This window comes from Spermophilus citellus (assembly GCF_964194105.1).
Source record: "Spermophilus citellus genome assembly, chromosome: 9".
Classification (NCBI taxonomy): Eukaryota; Metazoa; Chordata; class Mammalia; order Rodentia; family Sciuridae; genus Spermophilus; species Spermophilus citellus.
This window is the reverse complement of record NC_138191.1, coordinates 77,164,164-77,182,082: the sequence shown is the minus strand read 5'-3', so window position 1 is coordinate 77,182,082 and position 17,919 is coordinate 77,164,164. Positions and strand designations below refer to the sequence as shown.

At 36.3% G+C, this 17,919-nt stretch overlaps 1 protein-coding gene across 1 annotated transcript in view; it reads right to left on the bottom strand.

The window, feature by feature from the left end:
* The window catches only part of ERICH3 (glutamate rich 3), a 101,126-nt gene that overhangs the window by 34,835 nt on the left and 48,372 nt on the right, over positions 1-17,919 (bottom strand). The window contains exons 8-9 of the mRNA XM_081308243.1: positions 12,385-12,565; positions 5,391-5,577 (exon numbers count right to left, since the gene is read on the bottom strand). Of these exons, the coding sequence (XP_081164369.1) occupies positions 5,391-5,577; positions 12,385-12,565 (368 nt within the window). The remainder of the gene's footprint in view (positions 1-5,390; positions 5,578-12,384; positions 12,566-17,919) is intronic.

Here is a 17,919-nt window from a genome sequence, read left to right as displayed (position 1 = left end):
ATTTTTCTACTGTACACATAATTTAATTAAAAATAAATCATTGATACTAAAATCTCGTCAATGAATACAAATTCTTAACAATCTTACCCACATAATAAACAACTTATTAACCAAGAACTACGGTGTCAAACCAAAATTTGTACCATAAAATAGATTTTTATCTTATAATAGTCATGAATAGAAACTAATATATAATAATAGATAGATAATTAAAGTCCTTCAATGAGACTTATGTAATAAAAGAACATTCAGGTTTATAAATAGGGAAGCTGAGATAAAAATAATCAGAAGATGGCATTCAGTCTTTGATAATTTATTATCCCAATAACACAACAACAAAAGGCATGCAAGTATGACAGATGTTTTTAAGAAACATACATAGTCACACATAATTGTGTCCTTTAAATAAATAACTCAGGAGTCTGCACCCTAATTCTAACAGAACTGACATTATTGTTTTTGAGTGGCCTTTTGAAGCCTGTACTGCAGTCTGCCAGCAATTTTTGATGGCAATAATATTTTGTTCCTCAAAAAGGGCAACAATTTGTGGAAGTCATGAAGTCATGCCAAGTCAAATCTGGTGAACCACCCAGATGATCTGAGTGTATTATAACATAAAAAAAAGTTTTTATTCAGTTGTAACAAAAGTGATGTGAATAAATTGTTTGCTATTGATTAAGTTAGTATTAAAGTTAGTATAAAATTAAGAGTTTCAGTACTAATAATCTATACATTAATAAAATGATGATAATGATAATGATAAATTGTTGAATACCCTCTCTGTGCCACGCTCTTTACTGGGCACTCTATTTATAGTATCTTAAGGGATTCATCACCCACAAACCATTACCAAACAATTGTCACTGTTATACAAATGGAGAAACTGAAGCTGAAAAGCTTCCATGACTTGCTCAAGGTCATCCAGTAGATTAGCTGGATGTATGTAGGTATGTAGATGGAATTCTTGCTCAAAACTGTTAGACTCCATCACCTTCCACTGGAGTACAACATAGTGTTCCATGACAGGTGTAGCTGCTAAGATGATCAGTGACACAGACAAATGTCACACAGCTGGGTTTCCACCAGAGAAAGTACCCACTCTCACCAGAAACTAACACAATTTGTAGAAGTTTTCACCAATGCCCGCAGACAGTCCATGACTTGGAATAGGTGTCTGGCAGGCATCAGCTTCAATGTTCCTCCTTCTCTAGAACTTCACATGGCCCCCTCTCTCCATGTCACACACTACTGGGGAACTAAGTCTCTTGTAGTGGACAGGTGAAAAGGCTTCCAAGTGCAGTCAAAACTTGTCAGCCCAGGAACAATAGGAGTAATAGTAAAATCTGAAAATTGTCCTCAATCTAAATCAAATATAATAGCAATTTTTTAAACTGAAGATTTCACTGAATTCCAGCCACGTTCAGTCTTGAAATAGCACAGGAATTGGTCTTAGTACATTCTCTCAATAAGCAAATGCAAGAACTGAGTTCTATCACTTAACATTTCAATATCTCCCCATGGGTGGGGGGAAGCTAAAAGGATTTGCACTCAAGCTATCATGCTGTAGAAAAATGAAATAAGAAAATAAACTTACCTCACCCATAATAAGCATGATAAATATTTCTGGACTATAATGGTGATGTGCTTAGCACATAGCTTTCCTTGGAATAAAGGTGTCATGCCTCTTCACAAAATATGATTACTAGCATTGCCTTCTGTTCAAGCTGTTCCTCCCTCATTAATGGCAACACCAGACCCACTTCCTTGGAGCTTCTGATAGGCTGTTACCTTTGGTTATTCTGGGACAATGTAAAAGCTTTGATGCCTCTCTACTGCATGCACAGACTTTTATTGCCCATCTGCTAAGGGGAATTGGACGAACGAAGTGAGTAGCATCTGTGCCCCCCTTGTCATGACGACCTATTTGACTTCCGAGTATATCTGAGGTGTCAATTTTGATTACTAAAGCTCATTCTGCATTCTCCTTGGTTAGGCAACTCTTCTTCCAAGTTTCACTCTAGCAATTGAAAATAACAACCGTGCCTCTTCAAACATTTCCCATAATTAAGGGGTGAGCACAGTGTGTAGAACCTTCACATTTTGGAATTGACCACTGCTAATATTTTCTTGTTTCCTGAAGACCTTAAGAAGGTAATTTCCAATCATTTCTAGAAATAGAAGTCCCAGTGGTTTTATTTGACCACATCTTTCCTTTATCACATTGTGAAATTTGCAGGACCAGCCCTTTTTAAATGAGTTAAGACTAATTTCATTTTGAACAACCTGGAAGAGATAATATACACTCCTTAAAATAACTAAAAGTATTGTAATGGTGTCTCCAAAAAAAGAATATTCAATATAACCAGTGATATCAGTTCTCTTTATAGGTGGTTCTCAACTCTCACTGAAGTTCTATGTATTGGTGTCCCTGGAATAATCGAAATCATCTCAAATAGGCCAGGGGCCAAATAAACAAGATTTTAGATTTACCCTTCCATTCCTACCCCTTTAAACATGTCTGAATTGACTTTCACCTAATCTGCAACAGGGGACATCAAACAACACTACTTTGAGCATTTACAGGTTTGATTGGAAGAAATGATTTAGAAATTAACAAATTCTTTAAGGAATTTATAAAACAATTCCTATAAGAATTGTACAGTTATGTTGAGGGTAACAAGCCTTATCCTTTAATGCCATAACCACTTTGATAATATTTGCAAAGGTGGATGAAAGAAGGTAGAGAGGACTTTTTGTGAATCTGAAATCACACAAAGGATTGTACAGAAGCTAGGAATAGAACAGCAGATGTCATCAGTCAGGTTGTGGTACAGACACCTCCTAAAAAGTGCTCAGAGCTAAAAATGTACAGATTTGATGGGTACACATCCCAAAGAATGCAATGTGTTTGCACGTGGATAATCATAGCTCATTAGTTTTCCTGGCACCAAAATTTTGCTCTAGGCCATTCAATTCTCCTGCTCTCTGGATGATCTTTTTCAGACCTGTTCCCTCCCCTAAAATTTCCAACCCCTCCTCCTCAACTTCAGCTAATAAATGTATTTCGTATTTTAGAAAGTAGAAACAATTAGCAGATGACTTTTAGTTGGTCTTCGTAATCCCCCATCTTACCTTTCTCTCTCCCCTATATGCCAATGTTCCTATTGATGCTATAGAAGAAGGACCTTTCTCTTCTTAGGGTTTACAACCCCATGTGAGCCCTAGATCCTATCTTCTCTAGTCTACTTAAGCACAAAGTGCTAGCAATTTTCCCCTTCATGTCATGTTTCATCTATTTTTCCTTCTTTAGAGTATCAATCATATCCATTACTATAAAGACATGTTATGGTATCACCTCTTAAAATATAAAATGTTCCTTTAACCCCTATATTCCCTCACCTGGTTACCACCAAATTACCATTTTTAAAGGAAACTCTTTTAAAAATATGTCTATAATCTCGGACCTTAGTTCTTCCCCAATTGCTCTGTATCCCACTCTAATTGAGCCTACATCCCTACCACTTCACTATAAATTGTCTCAAGATCACCAAAAACAAACACATTCCCCCAAGTCAATGTCCAATCTCTAGTTTTCATTTTACTTAATCTACCCACATATTTCAGTCCGTTAAGCATTCCCTTCTTCAAACATCTGTTCATTTCCAAAATATTGGTCTGAGTTCTCTTTCTGAACACTGACTATCCTTGTCAGGCTGGTGCCTCTTGATTTCCCCCACCTCTGACTTGTAATGATGTGCAGCTTATTCTCCGACATTTTCTCTATGTATATCCTTTCTTAAGCAATCTCACTCCATTCCATGACTTTCAGTGCCGTGCCTTCTACATACAAACCTTTCTCAAATTTAGATATCAAGCCAAGACCCCTTACCTGAGCCCAGATTCATACATCCACCTGCCTAGTGAACAGTAACTTACAGTGTCTCAGATGTCTCACACTCACTGTGGTCCAAAACCAAAACCCCTTCATTTGATCTCTAAGCCTGCATTTTTCACAAACCTATCTTAAGTACATGTTAATAGGACATCTTCCTAGCTATTTAGGCCAAAAACTTTTTAGTCAACTTTGATTCTTTATGTCAGCCCTGAATCTATCCATCAAAAAACTCTGTAAGCTCTACCTTTAAAATATATATTGAATCCAATCACATCAAACTCTTTCCACCAATATCTCTTTCCTGAAATAAAAATTTCCAAGATTCTCCCCACTCTGGTGGTTTATATTTCCCATAGGATTTCCTGTCAGTTTGGGCTAGTTGCTCAAAACCTTGCAGGTTTCTCATCCTCCTCTGAATGATGGTCACTCTATGACTTTAGAACTTCTACATGGTTTGGTCCCACTGCTCCTCTGTCTTCATCTTCTATCACTGTTCCATTCCTTATTTTGGCTCTGGTCACATAATCTGAGACACACATACTCCAAGTATGCTTCTCCTTCGTGCCTTCTGCATGTTTTTCCTCTCTAAAAAGCTATCAGGAGGAAGAGACCTTTTTTTCTAGTTTCTGCTCAAAAACCATCAGAGAGGTGTTTCCTGACTACCTCACTTAAGACAACTCCTTATCCCATGACCCTTGTGCCCCTTTCTCTTGGTAATTCCCTTATCATGTTTTGTGTTTATCCTACTTAATACCATGTGACATGATTTATTAGTGTATTAGTATGTTATTTTCCCTTCTCCTGTTAGAATAACTTCTATGATAGCATGTCACTTGGTTGGTTCACTCTTGTGTTCTAGTTTGGCATCAAGTCAATTCCCCATGAATATTTTCAGAAAAAAAAATGAAAGCCCAAAGGCAAAACTCCCAATTTCAAAGAGAATGTCCAACATGAAAGCTGATAAACAACAGCTAAAACTAACCTTTCATCATGCATTTTGTTATAAGATTGAAATGAAGATAATGAGAAGGCAAATTGGGCCACATCATAATGCAAGCGCACCCCTAATATGCATAACCTTTAATATTCAGTCACACAGGACTGATGCTTGGTACAAGGCATGTGTTTGGGGTTTTAATCCTAGACCAGTTACTAACATCAAAAAATAAAGTAAAAAAAAAAAAATTTAAAAACTGTCCTCTCTTTTCTATCAGAAACAGAATTTCAGGCAGTTTGAGGAAAAAGGAAAAAAAAAGTAAGATGACTTAAAATACTAGCACCTTTTATCTCTATTATATAATCATCTATAAATCTTATATTTTTAATTCCAAATATAAACATTCAGTGATGTAGTAAACAGCCTTTAACATAGATATTTTGGGCTCATATACACTGGTTTTGCTTTTAAAATCATATAAAGAAATGCAATAATAAACACATAAGAAGAAAACTTCAGCAAAGCCAGCCCTCTACCACAGGAAATGTGTTTCCATACTTGTAGCAAGGAGATGCTCTCTCCACGCACACAAACCCAAAGTAGCCTCGTCTGCCTCCAAGTCTGGAACCTTTTCGGTGCTTGAATTCACAGCAGGAGCTTAACCTGTTTACCTGCAAACCATTCAGGAAAAAGGTGAGGCTGAAGGGAAAACCATGGTGCCTTTTGGAAATAAACTGAAAGGTCTCTGGAATAAAAAAAAAAAAAAAAAAAAATGCATTAGTGAAAGCAACCATGAACCAACATCTTCCCAACCACATTTTTCTTTAGGCAAATACATTGTGCAATAAATCATCTTTTAATTCGAGAACAACTTAAATCATAAAAACACATTCTGTCACTTGGAGTTTGTAATAGATGCTCAATATCTTATACAACTCCTCAATATACAATGATATCTAACATTATATGAGCACTTCTTATATTCTAGCACTATGCCTGATTATCTTAGTTTTGCTATTTCTCAACAATCACAAGAGGTGGGAATATTTCTATTGCTATTTCTAGATGAGGAAATTGAAGCTTAGAAGAGGTCGGTGATTTATTCACTATCATACAGTAAGTTGGAGAGTTAGTGATTAAAGATAAACATCTCCACAGAGTCCACACCTGTCTCTTGTTATTTTGCCATCCCTCCCCCTTCCAGGCCAGGGATTGAATTCAGGGCCACTCTGTCACTGAGCTAATCTCCAACCCTTTTATTTTTATTTTGAGACAGAGTCTCCATAATTCGTCCATGCTAGCCTCAAACTTGCGATCATTGTGCCTTAGCCTCCAGAGTTGTCAGATGATACTTGTGCAGCAACATGCACAAATGCTCTTGATAAAGTACATATGACAAAAGAACACTGTGAGGTCAATCAGATTTTTTAAAAGTTCACATTTTTAGTTGTGGCCTTAAATATCCTAATACATATGTGAATGACGCAGAGTTATTCCATCTGTAAGTGATACTCAATTCTATTAGAATTTGAGACTTCTTTATTCTCACCCACCCATTCACTGAAACATCCTACCAATTAATTAGAAACCAATGGCTGTGATTAACAGTCTTTAATCATCCAAATCTTTGTAATTCTCTTTGACAAAAATCCCACTCAAGAGACCCTAAACTTCAAGACCTACAGACCTACAATCCTGCTTCTCATGAACAACAGAAGTTTTCAAACTTGAATATGGACCAGAATCACCTAGAAGACTTATTAAAACACAGACTGCTGATATTTACCCCAGAGTTTCTTAGTCAGCATTTCTAACAAGTTTCTAGTCAACTCGGATGCTGCTGGTTCCTGGGACCCCACTTTGAGAACCCTGATCCAGATACATGCTTGTATGTTTGTAAAAAACTATGAGAACTAAAGCTAGTATTGCTCATCTTGGTTTCTCTAGGTCCAAGAACAAGTATAAAGGAGGACTCCCAAAATAATTAATGAATCATTATTTGACCAACATCCTTCACAGTCACCTAGTAAAGCTGTGAGTGTACCACATTATGCTCCTAAAATATTTCTAAGTCAGATACACCTTGTCCTAAAAACACACACACACACACACACAAAAAAAAACTACTGAAAACGTAATTCTGCCATTTACATTTAAGTATTTTTGATGTGAGATTAAATAAACTAGGGGGAAAACTGAAAAACTTAGCATGCTGGGAAGCTAAAACACAATAGGTTTAAAAATCCATTTGTTTTAATAATAAGTAGACTCCTTAAGTGGTGACTAGAAATCGAATTTGATTGCTTTCATTACAGAAACTTGACCCCCACATTCGTGTAACAGAATCCATTCTGCTGCAGCCTGTGCGCGTAACTCCTCAAGTACCCAGTGCAGGAAGAAAATATATATGCTCAGGAATATGCTGAGAACTGGTGCAGGAAATCCCTTCTGGACTGTCCCTCCGCTCAAGCAGCTGAAGAGCACACCCAGCTGTTATTCCATTTTGTTCTTTTTTTCCCCAAAAAATTTATTGAGGAAGAACTGACACCCTTTGCTTTTTACTCTTTTGTATTTATTTTATAATTTTATAATTGAAATTATAGTGACATCTCCCAATGCTGACTTGATTCATACCAGAAATCACAAAGTTTTGGTCCATGTCCCAGTTCTTCACTTACTACTTGGATGTCCTCGGGGAAGTTATATAACTTTGGTTTCAGAACTTTCACCTATAAAATGGGGATGGTTGGGGTGATGGAGATTTCAGTTTACCTACTTTGCAGAGCAGACTTAAAGATGATGTAATGTACAATATTAGGAAGCACTTTATAATACTTACAAAACTTAGTTATTCATTATTTACAAACAGTGGATAGTGCTGTTATAGGCACTGAAAGAAAGCAAAAATATTAAAAATGAAAATATCAAATGTGGTCATCTCCTCCAAAAGTTATAATTCAGCAGGAGAGACAAAATTAATGTACCAAGCTTCTAGAGTGAGCTCACCAAATCCTCTCCCCTTAAAAATTTGTCTCTGGAAATGAATCAAAGTCTTAAAACCAACGGAGCAGCACTCATTCATAAAAAAAATCACTGAACTTGAGGTAGAAACAGCAGAGAATTGGAGGCGTCATAGCCTGGGGCTGCTTTCATCCCCACTCCTGCCACTGTTTCATCACAGTAGCTCTAATTGGGGAGGGCAGCACATAAATAACCAGCAGTTTCCCTGTCAGTGGGGGCTGCCTTGATATGGAGCAAAAGAGGGAAAATCTCTTGGTCTGTGGCACTACCAGTAGTAAGTAGCTATCTCGGAAGCAAGCTAACAGGGAAGGTCAGAGGTTCCCTGAGATTGGAGTTCTAATTAGGAATAGCAACATGCCAGTGGACCAACCAGAAATTTAACAGGGAGATACAGGCAATAAGGCAATCTTAGAAGCATTCAATAAGCTCTCCCATATCACCAGCGAACTGGAAGGAGCACGGGTCCGAGTGGACCTGACCTATTCATTCATTCTCAGCCTACTTGGAGCTTAACTTATGCAGAGAAGAAACAGAGACTGGTGGAAATAAAAGTTGGAGCAGACTTGGAAACTACTGGAACTTGAATGTCCTCCTGAGCCACTGAAATTGAAAACCACTCAGAACCTCAAGATGTGGTATTATTTGGAAATAAGGTCTTCATAGATAAAATGAATGAAGGAGTGAGATGAGATAATCCTGGCTTTCGGTTTTGTCCAAAATCCAATGACTGACATCCTTATAGAAAGAAAAGGGTACAAAGAGTACACATGCAGAAATGTCCAAAGAAGGCCATGTCAAGACAGAAGCAGAGACTGGACGGAGCTACATGTGACAAAGGAGGGCCAAGAATTATCAGGAGCCACCAAATCTTTCTTCCCCAGAGCTTGTCAGGGAGCAAGGACTTGCTAATACTTTCATTTGGGATTTCTGGTCTACAGACTTGTGAGAGAATAAATTCTATTGTCATAAACCACAATCTGAGAGACAGCTACAATCAGTCTTAGGAAACTAACACCCCTACCAACAGATCTCCTAGCAGAAGGGAGAGGGTATACTAACTCAAGGTGTTTGAGTCTAACCTCTTACCAATCATTAATGAAATCAGAGACACCTTTGAGACCAAACTAAAAAATAAAAATAGAATTCTTAAAATTTGCAGTACCTATAATATACAATCTAAAATATCTTTTGTTCCAACAAAAACCAACAGACTTGTAAAGAAACAGGAAAAGGACCCATAATTAGAAAAATATATAAAAGCAATAATAGCCACTCCTACAAATCCAATCAAGAATCACAATATATGCATATTCAAAATCTTTATATGTCCATAACAGCATTATTTTTAATAGCTCCAAAATGGAAACAGTACAAATACTCTTAACTGATAATTGCAACAGAAACTATGATATGTCCATGTGGTGACATATCGTCGGCTATACAATGAGCATAACTACTGGCACATCCAGTTGAAAAATCCCTCATCTGAAATGCTTTGGGACAAGAAGTGTTTCAGATTTCAAATTTTTTTGCATTTTGAAATACTTGCAGAGACTTTAAATGTCTAAGAATCCCTAATCTGGAAATCTAAACCCCTAAAATGCTCCAAAATTCAAAATTGTACAAGTCACTATACTAAAAATAAATGCATGTCTCTTAAAAATGGTATGCAAAGTGAGAGAAACAAGACACAAAATATTACCTATTGCATGATTACATTTATATAAAATATCCAGAAGTCATTTGCAGAAAGAAAAATTTGTAGAGACAGAAAGCAGATCAGTGGTTGCAGGGGGCTGACTATGAGAGTAAGGACTCACTGCCCATGAGCACCCAGGGACTTTCTGACATGATGATGTTCTAAAATTAGCTTATAATAATGGCTGCAGTACTTATCCAAATTTCTAAAAACTATTGAGTGGCATGCTTATGAAGAACAAATTGCGAGGCATTTAATTTATACCTTGAAATCTAAAAAAATCTTTAAAAATATCCATACATGATATCACATCAAGGAAAAAGAAACAGATAGTCAATGAATAAAAAAGAAAAAACAATGCTTCAGTTTTGAGTATCAAGAGCCATGGGCCACTGGGGTAGAGCAAAGTGGAAGTCCCCTGAGAAAGGTGCAAAGGCTCAAACTAAGTCTTAAAAATGGTTGAAATTTTAAGTTAAAAAGAAGGAAGGATAGTGCATCACTAACAAAGGAAACAGCACAAGACAAAATTGTGTGGGGGACAGCCGAAGAGCTGTTTGCCAGGGATAATGAGGACTCACAAATGAGTGAAATGGGATCACGTTATGGAAATACAAGGAAATGGGGCACAAAAGAAAGAGAGCAAAAAAAAAAAAAAAAAAAAAGGACTTTGTTCATTGCCTTCACATGAACCCATGAGGCCAAGGTTGGTTTTATTCAAAAAGATAAATGCGGCAAGTAAAAATTCCTGTGAAGAAACTGTAGCATTTACAAGTAGCAAAAGTATTTTGTGACTGCATAGGTGATATAATAGGCAATCAGCTTGTGATTTGGAGTCTAAAATCTAACTACAAGAGGCATAATGAATTACTTTGAGAATAAAAGATGTACTTGCTGCATTCCTAAGTAATTTTACTGTTATTTTTAATAGAAAAGCAAGACAAATTAACAAAATGCCCTATTTTAATGAGTTTACTGCTCTAAGCATATGCTAAAGGCCCTTATTTTTTAACAGAAATTTCTAAAAATGTATTCACATTTAACAGATTCGTGCATAGCTTTGATTTGTAAAAAGGGCAGATTATTTTCAGTCCAACTAAACTGCTAAGATTGCTGAACCTCAAGACAACTCTAAACTGCCCAACTTTTCAATTTGAACAATTACTTTCCTGGCAATCAAAGGCAAGCTGATACAAAGTATTACATGGACAAGATTCAATTATTAGAGTCCACATTCCTTCCTATTATTCAAGACTGTCCAATGCCATAACAAAAAGTTCCAGTATCAATATGTATGCCAAATAATTCTGAGTGGGGTAACACCCTCTCCTCATGTAAACTGATTCTGTACCCTCATTGAGAGTACCAGAATGCTGTTCAGCCAACACTCATTTTTTTTCATTTATATCTACCACATTATCCAGCAGTCAAATAGGTATTATGTATACATTTTATTGAATAAAGTATAATCTAGGACCCAGGAAAATGTTCTTGCTGTAATTTCCAACTTTAGATTATAACTAATTTCAGTAATTCCCCTAAATTAATAGCTGAAAGTTATACTTAAAAAACTAAATGTATGCATCTACGCCAAACTCATTCAGAGTTTCAAGTACCTCATATTATGAAAATATAGGAAACTTATTGTTACTGATAACAGCTAACTAAAGTAGTATAGAACTGACCCAGGTCTTGCACCTAGGCAGGGGCAGGGCCCTGCTTTTGACTGTACAGAACTGGATGTGGAAGCTTGGGGAGCCAACTTGGAGCACCTCCTATTTTCCTCATCTATAGATGGAGTGAATGAACTCTGGAAGGCTATGGCAAAATGAGTCTACGTTAAATTACATTTCCACCAAATATGAAAAATGAGAAAAACAGTTTCTGGCATAATTGAGCATCATATTACATTTTAAGTCAAAACTAACATGCAATCCTTTAGTCTTGTTTATTTGGGAAGTTTAAAACATACAATTCCTAAATATGTAGTTATATCTTTAAGAGTTTGAATTTTGTCATTAATTCCATCAATTTCCTTTTGATTGTATGAGAGAAATCAGAAAAGCCAAAAGTAAAATTCTTGTTTGTCCTGCACTCCCTAAATTCCTAAGTCTCTGACAAGACCATGCAAATATAAATAGTCGTTTTAATTAGTAAAAATAGTATTACAATCTTAACAGAGTTTCTTAAGCAAAAAGTAACAGATACAATCCTGTAAACAATTTTCTTTTTCATTGTTTCTTCACTAAACCAAATACTAAAGAAAAACACTACAGTACAGCATGTGAAAACCAGGATATAAAAATTATCTTATTCTGATAAACATGAATTTATGACCAGATGAAAACAGAAATTTACTAAGAAGCCATTTAGCCAAATTTTGCACCAAGTTATTTAGGTGTGATTCACCCTGAAGTTTATTGGATTTGTGATTTTATCTCAACACACCTCTAAAGAACAAATTGCCAATCTGTTATTTTTCTCTTAGAATAATGTACGATATAATTCACTATGGCAAGCCAAATAGTTAACTTATAATTTGGGGCACAGCTTATTCGTGCAACATTTTAATGATCATACATCTCTATCCCAAAATTAATCTGTTACCGGGTTAAATCACTCCAAATTCCTTCTTCCACAATCTGCAAGAGTAATTGCTGCTTCAGTTTCAATCATGGAGCAGTAAATCTAGATTTACTTTTAGGCAGCTGGTTTATAAGTCCCTGGATATGCATAATTTCATAAAGTGATTGAAGTCATTTTGATATTATATCAACAACAGCTTATCTATAACATCAAACCTAAGCAATTAAAATATGCACGTTTCATGCGTACCATTTTCAAATAGTTTTCCTTTGTAGACACAAAGGTTTTCCCCACCACAGTGCTGTTGATAAATTTTTATTTCATCTCGGAAATCTTGGTTGTCATAAGCTAGGTGCACATTTTTCCCCAAATAGATCATTGTAATAGCTGCATTACTATGCAGTGATGTTTTATGAATCCTTCCTGAAACCTAGAATAAACAGAAAAGAGGCTTATTAACTAATTACTTTCTAATCAGTTCTTTTTTTCACATGGCATTATAATATGAAGAACAGAAAAGGCTAGTTTTATATACCTAGTAAAGTGTCAATTCATACAATACACAGAAAGTCAAGCCCATTAAAAAACAAATCCCTCTAAACAACTATCAAATATGATTTTGCCTTTACATTTTGTAAACACTGGGAATTTGGACAAAATCTGTCATTTTATTATTGCATGTTTGCATATGTGTTATATATAGTAAATATGTCAATGATGCTAAGAGGAGATTACTTTTGATTTTTTAAACTGTTAAAAATTCAAACAAATGAATAAATATTGATGCCATCATTTTGCCCTAATCCAAATTGACATTGATTAGGATTTAGCAATAGTGCTTATAATTGAATCTATCTTACAACTGGGCAGTGACAATACATCATTTCTGGGTTTTAACCATCTGAGAGGGGCATGCTCACGTTGATTCTTTCTGTGGTCACTGAGGATTAGGCATCTCATATTTTCTGTGGCTGGGATTAGCCACTCTCACAGGGGCATACAGTTCCATGAAAAAATAACATTACTAATATTAGCCTTAATATCAAAACAATATATCCAACAAATTTTTTAAAATGCCTCATAAAACTATTGAATAAGGCAATCAATTTAAATTCTTTATAAAATATGCAATTAATGTACATGCCAGATATTTTTGAAATGTCCTAGGCATTCCTTCCTATATAATATTCTGAAGTGTGTTCATGAGTGTGAACATACAGAGTGTCCGCCTAACCTCTAAAAGGAGAAGGCAGAAAGGGAGAAAAATAGGAATGGATGAGAGGGCTGAGACTGAGATGGCTTAGTAAGAACAGAATAGGTCTCTAATTGTGCATGGGCTAGGGTTTTTCACTTTTCTGAAATAAACTTTTAGCTAAATGAAAAGTATAAAAGAAATTTTTAGTTAAACAGAAAATGTGGTGAGACAAACTTTCAGCAGATGCAAAGCAATTATCTGAGTTTGAACTCATTAAATTAGGTATATATGAGAAGCATTCCTTTTTTTTTAAGAATAAGCTGCAACAAAACCTTTCTGAAGGAACTACTGAAATATTTCCATCGCCAAAGCCATCAGCACTTCTACCTCAGAGAATATTTTTCTGTTCAATTCTATTTCTCTGAAGCAAAAACCAGAGAAAATAAATATGATGAAATGAAATTCTGCAAATGATGGTCTGAGAAGAATAAATGTTGGGGGAAAGTCCGAGGTTGAAAACTATTCAGGCAAATTGTCTTGCCTGTGCTTATACAGAGCTCCCATATAGAGAGAGATAATCAACAGAAATATTTCAGGGACATCAAAAGTCATGAAGGCAAATGGGCAAACTGGATATAATGCTTTGCTGATTAGAAGCAGTTCCCTGAATTCCAGTCAAAAGCAGAGGCATGATGGCAAGCCCGGCTCCTACTTGCAAAATCATAATCCCATGTTTCTGTTTTCCAAGCAGCTGGGTTGGGGGTGGGCAGGGGATGTCGATACTGTGACCTGCACGTGTGCAGCCCACCACACAATCAGCACACTTATGGCAAATCCACTCCTCAAGCTCCCGCTACAACATTTAATGAAGTGACTGATTAAATAATAGCATCCCTTTTCTGTTAAGCAATACTTTCTGAAATGGCATGAATTTAGAGAGAGCTCCTCTGAGCTTCTGGGAGATAAGCACACTATAAATACAAGGTTATAGTGGCATTAACGTGAGAGGAAGGCCTGCTTCTTACATAAGAAATGAGAAACTGGAGGGAGAGACTTTTAAAAATGAAATAAATGGCAGCCTTTCACGCTTTTCATTCCTTCTTATTCATAATTTTTTTTCTGCTGAAGTATATTTCTGATAGCAACATCTCTGTCCTCTTGGGTCTAGTTACTTCATCCTCTTTTTAAAAAATATTCTCCAATTATTGTCACCGAGTAAACTTTTCTGTGTCCTAACAGGAGGCCCAAGTCACAGCTTGTGATTTAGTACATATACTAGGAAACAAACCATTGTCCCTTTTAACTGAATAAATTACCTCTGTATTTACCATCTTCCAAGGTTATAATAACCCCCCAGACTGATGAAACTTTAACAAGGTTACATGGCCTTTCCTGCTGTCCTCAAATAACTACCAAAACCTTTCATGAAAATTCAGTTCCATTTCAAGGAGCAAGGTCTCATAGCTCTGCACAACCAAGGCTTATCTTTCTTACTTCATTCACCAGTTGATTAAGACTTTCCTTTTATTTTCTTTCAAATTTCTGAGGCAAGTGCCATGTGACAAATCACAGGTCCATGGAATGGTTCACCAGTCAGCCATTACATATTTGCAATATTTAGCATTTTATTGATGTACTAAGCTATAACTGTAATCTCTTTTATCCCTGTCCTGACCTGTGTGAAGTATCTAAGAAGAGACTGTATTGGTGTCAAAGTACCTGTTGTAATTGAGAGTACTGGGCAACAACTCTTCTCCACCTATTTAAACAAACCCTAGTGAACCTGAAACATAAAGTCTTAGGCCACTGCAATAGATTTTTAAGTAGTAGGGTCCATTGAATGTGTCATCCAAAGAGAAACACAGGACCAGGTTCAGTGGTGCACACCTGTAATCCCAGAGGCTCAGGGAGGCTGAAGCAGGAGGATCGAGAGTTCAAATCCAGCCTCAGCAAAACCAAGGTACTAAACAACTTGGCAAAACCCTATCTCTAAATAACACACACACATACATACATACATACATACATACATACATACATAAATAAATAAATAAAACAGGGCTGGGGATGTGGTTCAGTGGTTGGGTGCCCTTCAGTTCCATCCCCAGTACCACTCCGCCCACACAAAAACAAAAAAGCAAAGTGGTACACAGTGACTGATTATTATGCTTGAGGGAAAAAACAGGCAGAAATATGAATTGTTTCAGGAACACTGGAATATATGGTTACCCTACTGATAGTCTCCCCACTCCAATCACATATCCCTCAAATATTTGCCCCCTGTTGGATATTGGATCTATTTATCCTCAATAAATCATGTGACTCTCTTGCTTAAATTTCATTAACAATTCCCAATATCTGCATAATAAATTTCAACAGTCCTCAAACATAAAATGTCTTACATTCTCTAGCTCTTGCTATCCCTTGATGCAATTTCTTGTTTTACATTTAAAGGTGCAGTAAGTGACGATTGTAGTGGTCCAAACAGTATCAACCTGTTTTTAATTTCTAAGCCTCAATCACTATATGAGTCACATGATATCAAAACTATTTCCTTACATTCCTCAGAGGGATAGGGTGACATCTTATCCATCTTAATGCCCCCAGTGAGGACCTGGATGTAGAAATGAAACAATGAGTTATTCCACCTTCTCCCCTTTGCTGATAAAAAGCTACAATATGTTGGAACGCAGTAGTAATCAGAACGTGAAAACTGACTTAAGTGTTCTGTTCATTCAAACACCAACTTTTGGGGCTCATCCTTGATAAAAGATTGATACAAAAAAGCTGGCTCTTGCTTTTGGTAAGGAAGACTGAGACTCTGACCCTCTTAGTAAAGATTCTACCCTTGAACTCCAACCACTGCAGTGGCACCCAGAACCATATTTGGTCTCTCTTCTACTCCAGGGCATTCTTCACAGGGTCAGTACTAACACTGTCTGGTCAGTGGCTTTTTAACTGCTTTTCAAGTCCTGGTTGATTGTATAGTTACTAAACTACAATGTTAATTTTAAGCAAAAACATTGTTTAAAAGAAAATGTCTAAAATGAATCAAGCCTACCATGAAGTATGTTGAGTTATCATATATTGAAATGATGCTATTTTCCTTTCTCATTCCCAAATCTGGAGCAACTGGTGAGAAAAACCAAGAATAAAAAATGCCAAGATAATACACTGACTATAATGGAAACTGAAAAAAAATATTTTAAAATTGAGTCAAAGGAATATGCAATTTTTCTAACAAAGCCTTAGCTTTGTTAGGTTTTATTGTTGGGGAAAGAGGATCTATATCTGAAAGTCATCCCTGATTTCCAAGATATTTGCTCAAGGTGAAAAGGATAAGAGTTTAATTTTTCACATGGATAATAAAATAATAACTATTTATGAACTTATTGGTAATAAATACACTGGATGAAATGTAAGCAAAACCAAATGGCTATCCTCAATGTCCTTAAAAATCCAGAATTTAGGAACAAGAAAAGTTTATGCGTATCCATGAGTATCTATAGTAAGGGATGCCAGAGAAGTACCAATATCCTTTAGAAAAGGAAAAGGTAGAATCATTTTATGATGTACAAACTGGAGAGCAAAGGCCTTTGAGGTCTGGGAAGGTGGATGTCATTCCACATCTTTCAGGTACTCACAGAAAATATGAGAAAAAGAATATTTGCCTTCCTAATATAAATATCAAGCTGGGCATTGTGGTGCACACTTGTAATCCCAGTGACTGGGAGGGTGGGGTGGGCTGAGGCAGGAGGATCCCAAATTCAAAGCCAGCCACCAGCCTCAGCAACTTAGAGGCCCTAAGCAATTCAGTGAGATCCTGTCTCAAATGAAAAGGGCTGGGAATGTGGCTCAGTGGTAATGAACCCTTGGTTCAGACCCCAGTACCAAAATAAAAAAGAAAGAAAGAAAAGAAATATCAGTAAGAGAGCCAGCTGCTCTCTGTGAGAAAGAAATGCCTGACAAATGACAATTAACTTCTTCAGAGATTTGAGGGGGAAAGTCTCCTAAATGAGTTCCATATAATTTGGATGTAAGGAATACAAATATCAGCTTGCTGAACTGTATGCTTAACCTTTGATAATAAATTCTGTGACCTCGGAAAGGTTATCTAAACTGTTTTTGCTTTAGTTGCCTCATCTCGGAAATGGAGATATTCTTTCTTAGATTTATTGTGTGCATTAGATAGAAAATTTATGTTAAAAACTGAGCAAAATTCCTACCATATACTAAAGGCCTACTAATTATAGGTGTAATCATTATTGTCATTATTAAACATAAAATTTCAGATTTTATTAAGAGTTAACAAAAAGCAAACACATGACAGCAGGTAATCAAATGAGAAAAAATAATAAATTTGAAAGTGGGTGAATTTATAGCATAAGTTAAAAAACAAAAAAAAAAAAAAGCATAATGTGGGGAATGACAGTTGAAAACAGAGGGTAATTCAGGCTGGCCTGGATAGCAGTAGGGGAGAAGGCAGGAAAGAGGCCAGAATCCGAGAGACCTTGAATGCCAGTGGATTAAGCATGACTTCTTATTCCGACATTTTGGAATCTGGGCCCTCAGTGACCTAGGGAAGATTT